The 15,361-nt window shown below is 44.7% G+C and overlaps 1 protein-coding gene across 5 annotated transcripts in view; it reads right to left on the reverse strand.

Moving 5' to 3' along the window:
* Positions 1-15,361, reverse strand: part of ARHGEF16 (Rho guanine nucleotide exchange factor 16) — a 51,404-nt gene that overhangs the window by 30,467 nt on the left and 5,576 nt on the right. For all 5 annotated transcript variants that reach the window (XR_009152471.1, XR_009152470.1, XM_058161087.1 and 2 more), the window contains 11 exons: positions 13,291-13,862; positions 12,898-12,949; positions 12,142-12,305; positions 9,676-9,732; positions 9,019-9,179; positions 7,428-7,580; positions 6,630-6,759; positions 5,545-5,619; positions 4,237-4,329; positions 3,244-3,401; positions 298-471 (listed from right to left, as the gene is read on the reverse strand). Coding sequence is in view for 3 of the 5 variants with exons in the window: in XM_058161087.1 (XP_058017070.1) it covers positions 298-471; positions 3,244-3,401; positions 4,237-4,329; positions 5,545-5,619; positions 6,630-6,759; positions 7,428-7,580; positions 9,019-9,179; positions 9,676-9,732; positions 12,142-12,305; positions 12,898-12,949; positions 13,291-13,845 (1,772 nt within the window). In the remaining 2 variants the exon portion in view is untranslated. The remainder of the gene's footprint in view (positions 1-297; positions 472-3,243; positions 3,402-4,236; positions 4,330-5,544; positions 5,620-6,629; positions 6,760-7,427; positions 7,581-9,018; positions 9,180-9,675; positions 9,733-12,141; positions 12,306-12,897; positions 12,950-13,290; positions 13,863-15,361) is intronic.

Genomic DNA, 15,361 nt, shown 5'->3' on the forward strand with positions numbered 1-15,361 from the left:
CCACCCCGCAAGGGATTATGGGGGTCGTTAAAAAAATATGTGTTTATGATGAGTAAACCTTTGAGTCCGTTTCCCAAGTGACCCGATTCGAACTCAAGGCCTTCCTCTCGTTCTCGAAGGAGGGGAATATTTCGGGCTCCCGATAGGACACCCCCTTATCCCTGCCGTGGGGAAAAAGACACGTTCCCCCTTGGCAGTGCAAGGGTGGGGAAAAGAGGCGGTTTCGGCAAGCAGGCGGAGAACTGTTTCGGCACCGGTCAGTTGCCGACTCTTTTTCTCGCTCAGAATAATACTCACCGGGATTCTGCAGCCAGGACGACTTCCTCCGGCTTGCCTTCGCTGTCCTTTCGCAAAGTGAGACGGAAGAGGTGGCCGCCGCGTCCGAGGCCGGTCGGACTGTCCGGGGTATCAATTTTCTCGACCGAGAGATGTTCCAACATGGAGTAGGTGAGGACGGCGTAGCTCTCCTCGCTGACCCAGAAGAGGAGATAAAAATAAATAAATAAATAAAATAAGGAAAAGGAGTTGAATGATGGATGTGATAAAACAATTGCAAAACCGAAGCTTTTCTCCAAGAGGGAAGAGGGGGATTCTGGGAATTTTCCCACGCATGGCATTCTGGGAAATGAAGTCAACGCAGGGATGAGGGGAGAAAGCTGAGCGACGAAGAACAACAGACGAGTGTGCAAACAAACAGAATAATATTTACGCTATTTCCAGAGGTGGGCTTCATATAATGTAACAACCGGTTCGCCCAGCACCGGAAATGTGAGTGTGCGAATGTACATACTTGCTTCACTCATGTGCGTGCCATCCGCACATGCGTGTGGCATCAAAAACACAGCAATATAGGACAGGATTGCGCCTGGGCGGGTGGGCCCACATCCGCAGGTTGCTACTACTGGTTCAAGCGAACCGGCTGAATCCCACCATTGGCTATTTCATATTTCAAGTCTCGAGGTCACTGACAAAGCTAGGAGAAAACCATGGTTTATTGCAACCACAAAGATTTATTGCAATGATCTACCCAGCCCCCCAAGGCTGAGGGCAGGAGGAGGATAAAGTCTTCTCACATTCCCACCTTAGCAACAAACGACCATCTGAAACCTAGCTTTGTTTTAGGAAACCTGGCTTGTTTGAACCATGAGTTACCTAAGTGCCTGATTCCCAAATCCCTGGCTTCTTTCTGGTTAGTTTTTTTGCTCCCTCAAACCTCTAAATGAAAGCGCTGATCAGCCAGGCTGAAGAAGGGCTTAAAATAATCCTGGTTTAGAGGGGGAGGAGGAAATAAAATCAAAGCTTGAGAAAACTTCCCCTATCTTTCATTCCTGCCGCCCAGAAACTTTGTCGTTTACGATTTCTTTAAGTCGATGAAAAAATGCCAATTTCTTTTTTTCATATTTAAATGGACGCAGCATCAGATACGGTCCACGACCAAGAAGCGCCTCCAAAACTTGGCCAAATCGAGGACAAGGTTCTAAGTTTTTGCTGAATTTTGATCGTGTGACCGTGGGGGTGTGGGGGTGTCGTTAAGCGTGAAAAACAGTCGTAAATCACTTATTTCGGTCACTAAATGAATGATTGTAAGTCAAGAACTGCCTGTGAATTGAAAGCTGTGAGCCCAACATCGGAGGTAGCAGAGACCGAGTTTCGAGTTTTCCCCAACTTTTGCAAGTTTGCAAGCCAGTTTCATAGTCAAAGCAAGTTTGTTGTCATCCCGAAAACAACATTATTTAAGGAATTCAGTGTTCTCGTATGACACGACCCCTTTCTTATCTCTGGTCTGACGTATTTAAAATGTTTTACGTCTAAAACTGCCTTCAACTTCCTGCTCTTAAAGCCTCAGGACAGAATGGATGGTCACCCTAAATCCATCAAGAGGATTAGAAACGCAGTAAAAATGTATATATTTGGATATATATATATATTTTTGAAAAGCATATTTCCCAGGGACAGGAAGGAAGTGGCGGATTTTTTTAAAAAGAGTTTTGAATTTGGAAAAAGATCGCAAAAATCAACCCTTTGAAAACAACACTGCTCGGAAAGGGGTTGCATATATAGTAGTGGCCAAAATTGTGGGAAACCTTTTGGGAAAAGTGTGTTTTCTAAAACTAGCTAATAACAACCACTTTCCTTTGGGAGTAGTACCATAAAATTACGTATCAATGGAAAGGTAATTTAATCAAGAATGCAAGGCAATAACTTTTATGAAGGGTTTGCTATTGGAATAGCAGTTACAGCATAAAGAAGAAAAGTGAAACAGGTAGAAAAAAATGAGATATATACAGAAATGATCCCCATGTCAGTGAATACTTAGTTGGGTAACCTTCAGCGTGAATTACGGCCTTACAAGGTCTTCCCATGGAGTGAATCAAGTCTTTGAGTTCTGCAGCTGTTATCATGTGAAACCAAGATTGAATGATGGCTTCTATTAACTGGGTTTGATTGCTGGGTTGCTTCTGACTAACCAGTTTCTTTCGTCGGTTCCATCGATTTTCCATTGGGTGAAGATCTGGGCTATTCCCAGGCCATTCCAGCGGTGGAATAGGATTCTCTTGAAACTCGCCCAAAAAAGTGGTGTTATTAGCCATCAAACCTCACAAATACAGCTTTTCCCAAAAGGTTTCCACAAATTTGGGCCACTACCGTAATTTATAGGTTGTAATAATGACATACTATAACTTTGGGAGTTTTCCCCCCCCGTATTTTTAAAACCTTTTTTAAAAAGCACTCTATTTTTTTTCCCCTTTGCGAACGTACGCACAAATATATAAATTCGACAAATATCTGAAATAAATTTGACCGATAAATACGGGTAGTCCTCGCGTTACGGTCAAAATTTCTGTCGCTAAGTGAGACAGTTAGCTGAGTTTTGCCCCATTTTACGGCCTTCCTTGTCACGGTTGTTAAGTTCAGCGAATCTGGACTTTGCTTGTTAGAAGGTCCCAAAAGGGGATCACGTGACCCGGGGACATTGCAAACGTCGTAAGTATGAGTCGGTGGATAAGTGCCTGGATTTTGATTGTAAGCATGTCGCCGCTTTGGACGGTCACTAAACGAACTGTTGTAAGTCGAGGACTAACTGGAAATAAATTTGCTTAGTTTCTTTGAGGTTTTCTTTTTTTTTTTTTAACCATTTAGTTAACACAAATTTAGAAAATATTATTATTATTATAATAGATTGATGATCAATGGATGATTGATCATCAATAGATTGAAAATCGAGGATTTTGTCGCGTTCACCTTTTTTTCTTGGTGATGATCAGAACGTCGTTGAAGACAAAGAGGTAACAGATTCCTCGCCCGGATCCCTTCCGAAAGATCCCGCCGTCTTCGGTTGGAGGGAAGGAGACCTCGCCTCTTTTCAACAGCCAGCGGGACGTTGAGATCAACGGGAAGTTCTGAAAGAAGCAGTTGGTTCGGCTACCAGGTCAACCCTGAAGCCCAGAGATGGAGACCTAAACTGTCCACAGAGACCGTTAAGACATAGAATCAGCTGGAAGGGACCTTGGAGGTCTTATAGTCCAACCCCTTGCTCAAGCAGGAGACCCTATATTGTTATAATCAATCAATCAATCAATCAGGAAAGAGCTGGAAGGGACCTTGGAGGTCTTCTAGTCCAACCCCCTGATTAAGCAGGAGACCTTATTTCATCCTGATCAAATGGCAGTCCAATCTCTTCTCCATTGATGGAGAATCCATCACTTCTGGAGGCAAGTCGTCCCATTGATTAATTGATCTGCATTTACAGAACAACAGAGCTGGAAGGGATCTCGGAGGTCGTCTAGTCCAACCCCCTGCTGAAGCAAGAGATCCTTTACCATTCCAGACAAATGGCTGTCCCGTCTCTACTTAAAAACCTCCAGTGATGGAGCACCCAAAACTTCTGGTGGCAAGCAGTTCCACTGGTTAATAGTCTTTACTGTCAGGGAGTTTCTCCTTAATTCCAGGTTGCTTCTCTCCTGGATCAGTTTCCATCCGTTGCTTCTTGTCCTGCCTTCGGGTGCTTTGGAGAGTAAATGGACCCCCCTTTTCTTTGGGGCCGCCCCTTAAATATCAGAAGGATGCTATCTTGCGTGCCTTTGAGCCCCCCTCCCACTGCCTCCCCTCTGTTCGAACCCATTCCCTCCTCTCTCGTTGCTTCTTTTCGGGCCGTGTGAGTGAGGTTTGGGAAGTGAGCCAAGCTGCAGCCGTGACAGTTTCCTTCTAAGAACCTCTTGGGGTGGGAGATCTCACCTTGACTTTGCCAAAATCCAGCTGGTTCTGCAAGCTGCACATCTGTTCGGTCCTTTCCATGGTGTGAGCTCCTTCGTTGCACTTCTTCACGAGCTGGAGAGACAAACGAAAGCGCTGAAGGATGGATGGAAAGGACCTAACTCGAACTACAACTTGAACCCCGGACCAAAGGAGGCGCTTAAAAAATGGCCCAGAACGTCCGGGAAAAAGGGACAGAAACCACTTCTCATCCAATCCGATGGAACAATGGCAAGATGCCGGAAGTCCTCATCTTATGACGGTTCATTTAGTGACCGTTCAAAAAAAAAGTTAATGCACGAATCGATGAATGCAGGTCGTCCTTGACTTACCACAGTTCATTTAGTGACCATTTGAGGTTACGAGGGCATACAGATAATAATAGATAGATGATAGATAGATAGAATGAGAGGGAGAAATGATAGATAGATAGATAGATAGATAGATAGATAGATAGATAGATAGATAGATAGATAGATGAAAGACAGACGATACAGATAGATAGATAGAAAATAGATAGATAGATAGATAGATATAGACATAGAGAGAGAGAGAGACATAGATAGATAGATAGATAGATAGATAGATAGATAGATAGATAGATAGACAAATTATATAGATAGATAGACAGACACAGACAGACAGACAGACAGACAGACAGACAGATAGATAGATAGATAGATAGATAGATATAGACATAGAGAGAGAGAGAGAGACATAGATAGATAGATAGATAGATAGATAGAATGAGAGGGAGAAATGATAGATAGATAGATAGATAGATAGATAGATAGATAGATAGGTAGATAGATAGATAGATAGATATAGACATAGAGAGAGAGAGACATAGATAGATAGACAACACAATATCAACAGTAGAAACCTTCAAATTTCACTTGGCCAATAAAAATTCTATTCTATTCTATTCTATTCTATTCTATTCCACTCTATTCCATTCTATTCTATTCTAGATAGAGATAGATATAGGCATAGATGGATGGATGGATATAGATAGATATACAGTAGACATAGATAGATATAGATAGACAAATTATATAGATAGATAGATAGACAGACACAGACAGACAGAGAGACAGACAGACATTTCCTTGAGAGGCAGGGAGAGGGAGAAAAATTTTTTCTTTTCAGACAGGATGGGAAATTTCCAAAGTCACCAAACATGACTGGGTTTTTTTTTTCCCCCTCTCCCTTCTTCCCCCCAAAAACCCCCCAATTTATCCCCAAAGAAAGCCAATCCTCTCTTTTTCTGCAGATGTTGGGAGAACTTACCTTGCTGATGGCCTTCAAAGCTTGGGTGGTGGCTCGGTACTCAGCTGTGTTCACCGGGGTCTTTTGGCAAACCGTCTGAAACCGGGAAGGGGGTTAGAGGGAAAGGGTTCATCCAATGTCCTCCCCATTTTACAGATGTTCGCAATGCCTAGTTTGTGGGTCCTGATGGGTTCAGGACACATCTGGTGTAGCGCAGTGATGGGATTCAATTTTTTTTTGGCTCTGATCTTCCTTCCTTCCTTCCTTCCTTCCTCCCTCCCTCCCTCCCTCCCTCCCTCCTTCTATTTTCCTTCTTTGATCTTCCTTCCTTCCTTCCTCCCTCCCTCCTTCTATTTTCCTTCTTTGCTCTCATCTTCCTTCCTCCCTTCCTCCCTCCCTTCCTCCCTCCCTCCCTCCCGCCTTCTATTTTCCTTCTTTGCTCTGATCTTCCTCCCTCCCTCCATTCCTTCCTCCTCCCTCCTTCTATTTTTCTTCTTTGCTCTCATCTTCCTTCCTTCCTCCCTCCCTCCCTCCCTTCCTTCCTTCCTTCCTCCCTCCCTCCTTCTATTTTCCTTCTTTGCTCTGATCTTCCTCCCTCCCTTCCTCCCTCCCTCCCTCCCTTCCGTTTTTCTACTTAGATTACTCTGCTAATCTGCTGACCATACTAGTATGTATTATATTATGCATTATGTTATTAAATGTGTATGTATTATGTATGTAATATATAATAGGCATTATAAACATATTAAATAATGTGTTAACTGTACCCTTAAGTATTACTCTACTAAAACTATGCAACCAAGGAATTAAATTTTTGCTCCCGATTAAAGGGTGGGAGGGGGAGGTTGGACTAGATGACCTCCGGGATCCCTTTCCATCCTAAGTTTCTATGAAATGCTTAGAAATTATATATTCAGAACAGCGGCAGGATCTTAACTGTTTTCTACGGAGTGAAAGTGACGGGTGAGCCGAGCAAAACGTGAACCTGGGCTCCATCACGGCTGCTGGAGCAGGAACCGTTCCTCCCTGAGGACTAGCGGCACAGTTCATTCCCGAGGTTCGGAGAGGGGAGGGGCGAAGAACCCCCCCCCCCCGGTTTTACTCACATCCATGAGGAGAGGCAGGCGGGTCACCCTCTGCATGGGGAGGATGAGGAAGGAAATCAAGGGCAGGCCGCCGCATTCCGGCTTCCGTTCAATCTGCTTTAACGAGTCCTTGAAGGCAGCGTTGGAAGTTCTAAAAACAGAATTGGAAAGAAGAGGGTTGGCTTTTTTTAACCCCCACGACCAAAAAGCCATTTCAGGAGCCCCCCCTGTGGACAAGCCTTCTCCCACCACAGCACCCTCCTTTATTTTCAATCGATCCATCAATTCGAAAAGAGCTGGAAGGGACCTTGGAGGTCTTCTACTCCAACCCCCTGCTCAAGCAGGAGACATTAGACCATCAATCAATCAATCAATCAATCAATCAATCAATCAGAATGGAGCTGGAAGGGACCTTGGAGGTCTTCTAGTCCAACCCCCTGCTCAAGCAGGAGACCCCAGACCATTTCAATCAATCAATCAATCAATCAATCAATCAATCAATCAGAATAGAGCTGGAAGGGGCCTCAGAGGTCTTCTAGTCCAACCCCCCTGCTCAAACAGGAGATCCTAGAGTCCATTCTAGACAAACGGCTGTCCATAACAGAGATTCACGTCTTGCATGCCTTTTCCAGTTTTTCCACAAAAAATAAAAGCCTCCAGTACCCTACACTTTAGCATTATTGAATAATTAAATTGTCCATCTTCCTCTTTTCCCAAGAACGTGTCTCTCCGTCTTGCAAAACTGGGATTTGGAAACCGGATAATAAAATTGCAGCCTTGCTTTTCAAAGAGTGAAAAGGGGTTTCGAGCTTAACTCACAAGAGCTTCTGAAGGGTCCTTTGCTGGTAGACCTCGTTGGAGCAGTAGATGATGTAGGGGTGGAAGTGTCCGGAGGCGTGCGCTTCCACCACGTCGCTGATGTCCGAAATTACCACGTCCTCCTGGTGTCTCTTCTCCAAGTCCTCAAAAAAGCTAGACAGACAAACCACACACACCCCCACAAAAAAAAAAAAAAAATCTCGTGAGAAACTCACAACCATCCACCCTACAATGAAATTCCTAGCAGGAATATCGGGCACCTATTCTCATGTGTGGTGGAAGTGCCCAAAAGCAAGGAGAAAAAAAAAGGACGAAGATGCATACGTGGTTAGAAAAAAAAATGCTAAAACACCATATTATAGATGATAAGACACAACTATTTCTGTTAGGCATAATAACATGATAATTATAGTATTTTTCAGAGTATAAGACACACCGGAATATTTATTTATTTATTTATTTATTTATTTATTTATTTATTTATTTATTTAATCAAATTTTTATACCGCCCTATCTCCCGAAGGACTCAGGGCGGTTTACAGCCCGATAAAAATACAAATATAATACAAGATAAAACACTAAATTAAAAAACTTATAAGGAACGTATAAGAAAAATAGGGGGAGGAAAATAGGGGGGGAAAATTCTGCCTACCAGGTATTCATCTAGCTAGCATCCTTAGCCTAATCAGCTTCAGCACATTAGTTCACTGGTTTTGAGCGTGCACGGAGCCCAAAAACACAAGCCATTGTTGGTGCCAATCTCTGCACAAGGAAGAGGATGTGCGGAGCCCGAAGGGTGGGGACTGAAGGGTAGGTGGAGCTACATTCAGACTATAAGATGCACCCAAATTTTCGGCCTCTTTTAGGGGGGGAAAGAAGTGTGTTTTATACTCCGAAAAATACGGTATATTACATGGTAAAGGTAAAGGTTCCCTTTGCATATATGTGCTAGTCGTTGCCGACTCTAGGGGGCGGTGCTCATCTCCGTTTCAAAGCCGAAGAGCCAGCGCTGTCCGAAGACGTCTCCATGGTCATGACTCAACGCCAAAGGCGCACGGAACATGTTCCCTTCCCACCAAAGGTGGTCCCTATTTTTCTACTTGCATTTTTTTTTACCTGCTTTCAAACTGCTAGGTTGTCAGAAGCTGGGACAGGTCACGGGAGCTCACCCCGTTACGCGGTGCTAGGGATTCGAACCGCCGAACTGCCGACCGTTCGATCGACAACCTCAGTGTCTTAGCCACTGAGCCACCACGTCCCTTAGATTGCATGCGACTACATATCAAAACATGATACTGCATGTTTGGAGAGCAGCAAGGATTGTATTTGCACCACAACGCTGAAAGAACGAGGAAACACTAACAGAAGAAGATATAATTAAAAAAAATATACCAGGCTGTGCAGAAATGGGCAGAACTAACACTGAAGATAAAAGAAAAGGAAGACATAGAATACTAGCGAACATGGTACTTGTTTGGTCCATGGTTGGATAACAGAAGTAGAAATAAGAATTTGAAAAGGTATTGCGCCCACCGCCCTACCACGTCACCTGAGTTCCAACGCTTCTTTACCCCTGCCCTCTAAAACTGACCTCTTGCTGACCGCCAAGATGTCTCCTACGTTGGAGAAGAGGTGATGGTGGTCCATCTGGGTCATGGTCTCCTTTAACCCGGCCGATTTCAGAAACTGCTCCACCAGGATGGTCAGGCTATGGAGGTAGGAGTACTCGGAGGTGATGATCTCAAAGATGGCCTGGGGGAGATGGAGAGACGATGGGAGAGAGGATGGAGAGGAAGGTGGGCAGAAGGATGGCTCGTTGACCGCTCGTTGAGGTCCGTTGGGAGAAAGAAGCGAGAACCAGCAATTGCGGGTGGTCTTAGAACGAAGCAATCGTCGTTAAATTGGAGTTAAGGAGAGAGCTGTGTTGGAACCCAACATTGTTTCTCAAATTTGGCGACTTTAAGATGCGTGGACTTCAACTCCCAGAATTATGGATGGATGGATGGACTTCAACTCCCAGAATTCCCCAGGCTGGCCTCCTATCTTTCTGTAGCTCTCCCACCCCCAAATTTGACCCTTGTAGGGTTCTCCTGGTGACCAAGGTCCAAGGCCTTTTCCGTCCCTTCTTTTGAATGTTGAGTTGGGTTGGGTTGAAGACCATGAAAGGCCACAGAAGATGCTTCGGTGTTCTCAAGAAGACCTCCCTGTCTCCCAAGGAGATGGGTGCTCCATCTGCACTTTCCCTCACCTCTTGCCTCTTACGTTCTTCTGGTGATATCCGGTCCAAGATGCCGGTTTCCAGGACCTGCAGAAGACAAAATTCAAGAAATGTTCTCCTGATATCCAAATTCCTTGTTTGTGAATCTGATGAAAAAAGACCAACAAAGAAAAAAAGAGGTGAGGAGATGGGCTTTAAGAAGGACCATTCATGCTGTGGAAGTTCAGTCCAGCTTCTTCTCCCATCAGGACCCACCAAGAAGCCTCCGAGAAGTTCTAGTAGAACCTCTAGAGGCCTTCAACTGCTCTGTTCCACTCCAGATGTGCACGTTTCAATTCTCAGCCCTGGGGAGGTGAAGACTTCACATCTGGAAAGGTGAAGTCCACATCTGTGAAGGGGACAAGTTCAGACGCTGGTCCATCAACTTAAGTTTCTTTGAAGCTTCCAGACAGGTTGAACTATGTCTCCAAAGTGATTGAGATAGACATGGAACTCAAGCCAACCTTAAAGCCAAGTCAACAACAGCTACCCATACAACACGCCCAAAAGATCCATCAACTTTAGGAGGCTGTGATCTTGTTGGATCAGACCCCAAATCAGAGCTTCTGCAGTGGAGACAAATCCCTTGGGTGTATAATCACACTTGGACAAATGAAGTTTTTGCATTGTGTACTGTAGATTGTATTTTGTGTTGTGCTGTATTATTGTGTTATACTATTGTGCTGTATTATTCAATCGTATTGTATGTAATTCTAATAATTCTAATTCTAATACTAATTCTAATCCCCATTCCATTCCATTCTTCTATATTATTGTATTGTATGGTTTTCTTTATTCTTATTCTATTTCTGTTTCATTCTATATTTTTCTATTCTATTCTATTCTATTCTATTCTATTCTATTCTATTCTATTCTATTCTATTCTATTCTATTCTATTCTATCCTATCCTATCTACTCCCTCGATCTATTCTATTCTATTCTATTCTATTCTATTCTATTCTATTCTATTCTATTCTATATTCTTCTAATTCTAATTCTAATTCTAATTCTAATTCTAATTCTAATTCTATCCTATCCTATCCTATCCTATCCTATCCTATCCTATCCTATCCTATCCTATCCTATCCTGCATTCTATTATATTCTGCATTCTATTTTCTATTATTTTCTATTTTATGCCATTCCGATGTTCTGCTTTTCTTGCCAATTATCTCAACCAAACTGAAACTAATATTCTTTGATTGCATCTAAAAAATTAGAGAGGAGAGGAATTGGAAGGAAAGTTTTGGGTTGTTTTACAAAGAGAGAGAGAGAGAGAGAGAGGAATATTTTATTCCATGAGAAACTGGACAAATGGAATGAGAAACCACAGAACAGGGAGCGGCCTCTGATGGGCCCCATCGCCTGTGTCTAAATCAGAGCCAGTCATGTACGTACCTGTGTGCATTTGTGTGTGTGTGTGTTTAATTACACAGCCACACACATCTGGGAATTTCCAAACTTCGGCTTTCTTTTTGCAACACTGGGACAACGTGCAAAAGTCGCATTTCCTTCTGGCTGGTTCAGGCAGTGGGTCAACAGGCGAAGTTTCCCTGCGATGCCCGACACCTGTTTTCCTTTCCCTTCTTTGGAAAGGCAGTTTGGTGGCTTAAGAGAAATTGCCTGTGTGTTTGTTTGGTTGTGTGTGTGTGTGTGTGTGTGTTCCCTCTGCATTTCAGCTGCCCTTTGTACCTTTGCTGTACTCCAAAGAGGGGCCGGACATTTGCCGAGTCAATATTTTAAGCATATGAAAAAACAGTTTGGCTGGAATTGGGTCCGTCTAAATTTCTCTAATTTAGAGAGTTTCGCATTTAGTAAATTTGGAATTGAGAGAATTTGGAATTGAGAGAATTTGGAATTTAGTGAATTTAGAATTTAGAGAGTTTAGAATGTAAAGAATTTAGAATTTAGAGTATTTAGGATTTAGAGAGTTTAGAATTTCGTGAATTTGGAATTTAGAGAATTTGGAATTTAATGAATTTAGAATTTAGAAAAATTAGAATGTAAAGACTTTAGAATTTAGATAATTCAGAATTAGGAGTATTTAGGATTTAGAGAGTTTAGAATTTAATGAATTTGGAATTTAGAGAATTTGAAATTTACTGAATTTAGAATTTAGATGTAAAGAATTTAGAATTTAGAGTATTTAGAATTTAGAGAGTTTAGAATGTAAAGAATTTAGAATTTAGAGATTTTGGAATTTAGAGCATTTAGAATTTAGAGCACTTAGAATGTAAAGAATTTAGAGAATTGAGACTTTAGAGGGCATCGTTGGGGTTGAATGGAAGGGAGAGAAAAGCCAGGGAGGCTGGAAAGGCAATTCCAGGGAGTTCCTTGACTTATGACCACAATGGACTTCCCCCACCTCGATCCGGGCAGCATCCGCACCCCAAAAAAGTAATGGAAAACCGGGCAAGTGGATCCCCCTGACCATGTCTTCCCCTTGCCCTTCCCTACCTCGGGCTGTTGGCTCCAGGTGGCGTGAGCAGGGCGGTAGCTTTTCACCACGATGGCGGGCGGTTGTTCTTCGGGAATGGCGTCCAGGTCGAGGAGGTCGTCGTCCGACTCGTGGTTGATGGAGTTGAGGCCTTTTTCTCGGATCTCTTGGTACAATCGGGGATCTGGCGATGGACAGACGAGACAGCCGGATCAAAGGGATACTCTGAATTATTTTTTTTTTGGTGGGGGGGAGGAGATAACAGCCTCAGTTTTGTGGGTCAAGAATATTGGGCGGGTCAGAGCACCAACCACAAGCCCCGGGGCCAAATCTCAGTCTAAATCACAGAATGCCAAGAGTTGGAAGGGACCTTAGAGGTCATCCAGTCCAACCCCCTGCTTGAGCAGGAAACCCTATTACCATTCCAGGTCTTCCCGTCTCTTCCGGAATATACAGTCTCTTATATATAGTATATTTATGTAGAACGGAATACAATAACAAGAGTTGGAAGGGACCCTGGAGGTCATCTAGTCCAACCCCCTGCTCGAGCAGGAAACCCTATCTTCTTGAATATCTAATCCAACCCCCTGCTCAAGCAGGAAACCCCAAAGGAACGGTTGTAAGTCAAGGACTGGCTGCACTGGAATTTCTCGGTTTCAACCCCCGTCCGCATCCTCATCGCTCTCTGGCTCCCAATAAAATCGATTTTAAGGGAGGGAAGGAAGGAAGGAAGGAAGGAAGAAGGGAGGGAGGGTCGTGTTCGGCACGAGACTCACCGTCTTTGAACGAACCGCCGTGATGTTGCAGACGCTTGCGCCCCAAAGTCCGCTGTGGGGAAGAAGAGGGTCCCCCATCAGTGCGGCGTCTGCTTGCAAGCGAGACCGGATTCATCGCCCCACCCCACCTCCAACCCCGAATCTGGTTTCCCTGTTGACCTGGCTTGTCAGAAACTGCGACCCGTCCTAAATGCGAGTCAGTTGCCAATCGCCTGAATTTTGACCAACGGGGATGGTGCAACGGTCGTTAAGTGTGAGAGACGGTCATAAGTCCCGGTTTTCAGTGCCGTTGCGACTTAGTTGGAGGTCAAGCACGGGAGATGCCTTCAGGAATTGCTTTTGAGGTGGCCCTTCGAGGGGGACCCATGCGGACGGATAAGCCACTTAGCCTACCTTGCTCCTCGCGGGAACCCGGCCGGTGGGGGGTTTGGCGTCTTCCAACACGGGCTTGAGACCCCCAACGGCCGTGGGCGCCTCGGCTTCTCCGCCGTTCCTCACGCCCTTCATGGCCGCCCGGTAGGACATGCTACGCAGGTTGCGTTTCAACGTCCCATCGCTGGCGTCAAAGTCGTCCTCCGGCTCGTCCTCCAGAGAGAGGCTGGGAGCCGACAAGCGCTTGGGGTCGCAACGGACCCCCTCTTGGCCCCACACCGCCCCGTCGGAGAAGCTCTGATGCCGGGCGGGGATCTTGGACTTGGGATCTTCGGCTAAGCTCCTGGGGATGAGTTGTTGGGTGCCCACCTTGAGGGCGGCCGGACTCTCGGTGCTCAAGATGATCCGGCGCGGATTGGAGAGCGGGGTCGAGGGCTCGGCCAGGTGGCCGGCGTCCTCCAAAGAGGTCACAGGGGGGCATTTCTCTCGTGGAGACACGCCGTTGTTGCTGAGGGGTTGAGGGTTCAGGAGAAGGCCCTTGTCCCCTAGAAGGCCGGTTGAATGCCGTTGGGCCATCTTGAGCCAGAAGCGCCCTAGGAGGAGGAAAAAAAGAGAGATAAACCATGGTTTAGCCAATAACCACGACGAAGTGGGAGCGATTTAGGGTATCAAAAGACAACGCTGACATTGGGAGAGAGGCTACGGGTAGCCCTCGGCCTTACAGCCACTCCCTCGTGGAGCGGATACCCGAGATTTCTCGGTTGCTAAGTGAGACAGTTGTTAAGCGGATGTTGTCCTGTTCTACAACCTTTCTGGCTACAGTTGTTAAAGCGAATCGCGGCAGGTGTTAAAGTTAGGTGGTTCAGCGGAGCTGGAGTTCGTTGGTCGGCAGGCCGCATACACTCCCTCCCCCCCCTCCGGACTCTGCGCCCGTCATAAATATGAGTCAGTCGCCAAATGGCTGAATTTTGATCAAGTGAGGAGGCTGAAATGGTCGTTAAGTGTGAAAAAACAGCCGTAAGTCACTTTTTTTTCAGTCCTGTTGTAACTCCAAATGGTCACTAAATGAACAGATGGATAGATAGATGATAAAATAGATAGATAATAAATATATAGATATATGATTAGATAAATAGATGTAGATATAGATAATAGATAGATGATACATATAGATATAGATAGACATTAGATATAGATTCATAGATAATAAATATAGATAGATGATACACGAAAGATACATAGATAATACAGTGTAGATAAATATAGATAGATGATAAATAGATACATGATATAGATAGAGAGATAGATAGATTAGATAGATAGATAGATAGATAGATAGATAGATAGATAGATAGATAGATAGATAGATAGATGGATGATAGATAGATGAGAGAGAGAGAAAAATATACATATACATGTATATATAGATAAAGGTAAAGGTTCCCATCACACATGTGTTAGTCTGTTCCTGACTCTAGGGGGCGGTGCTCATCTCCGTTTCAAAGCCAAAGAGCCAGCGCTGTCCGAAGACGTCTCCGTGGTCATGTGGCCGGCATGACTCAACGCCAAAGGCGCACGGAACGGCTGTTCCCTTCCCACCAAAGGCGTTCCCTATTTTTCTACTTCCATTTTTTACCTGCTTTCGAACTGCTAGGTTGGCAGGAGCTGGGACAAGTCACGGGAGCTCACCCCCGTTACGCGGCAGCACTAGGGATTCGAACCGCTGAACTGTCGACCTTTCGAACGACAAGCTCAGCGTCTTATGAATACTTTCTATACGTACATATAAATAAAGGTTTATGGCATCAGAGAAAGCACAGGACACCAAAGCAGATCAGTGCTGAGAAAGTTGGCATTTGAAAAAAAAGGACAATTTGGGGCAAGATTTCCAGACCGGATCTTGAAAGTTGGACCTGGAGACAGGACAAGGGAGAGGAGGAGGAGGAGGAGGAGCAAAAGCTGACTTTTCTTGGCACCAGCTTGCACGCTCGCGCACGCCCACGCACGAACCCACAAACAAGTTCGACCGGTCCTGCCACTTTTCCAAAGGTCACTTGTAAGCAAACGCCAGCTCTCTCTCTCTCTCATACAG

This window comes from Ahaetulla prasina, chromosome 18 (genome assembly GCF_028640845.1).
Source record: "Ahaetulla prasina isolate Xishuangbanna chromosome 18, ASM2864084v1, whole genome shotgun sequence".
Lineage (NCBI taxonomy): Eukaryota > Metazoa > Chordata > Lepidosauria > Squamata > Colubridae > Ahaetulla > Ahaetulla prasina.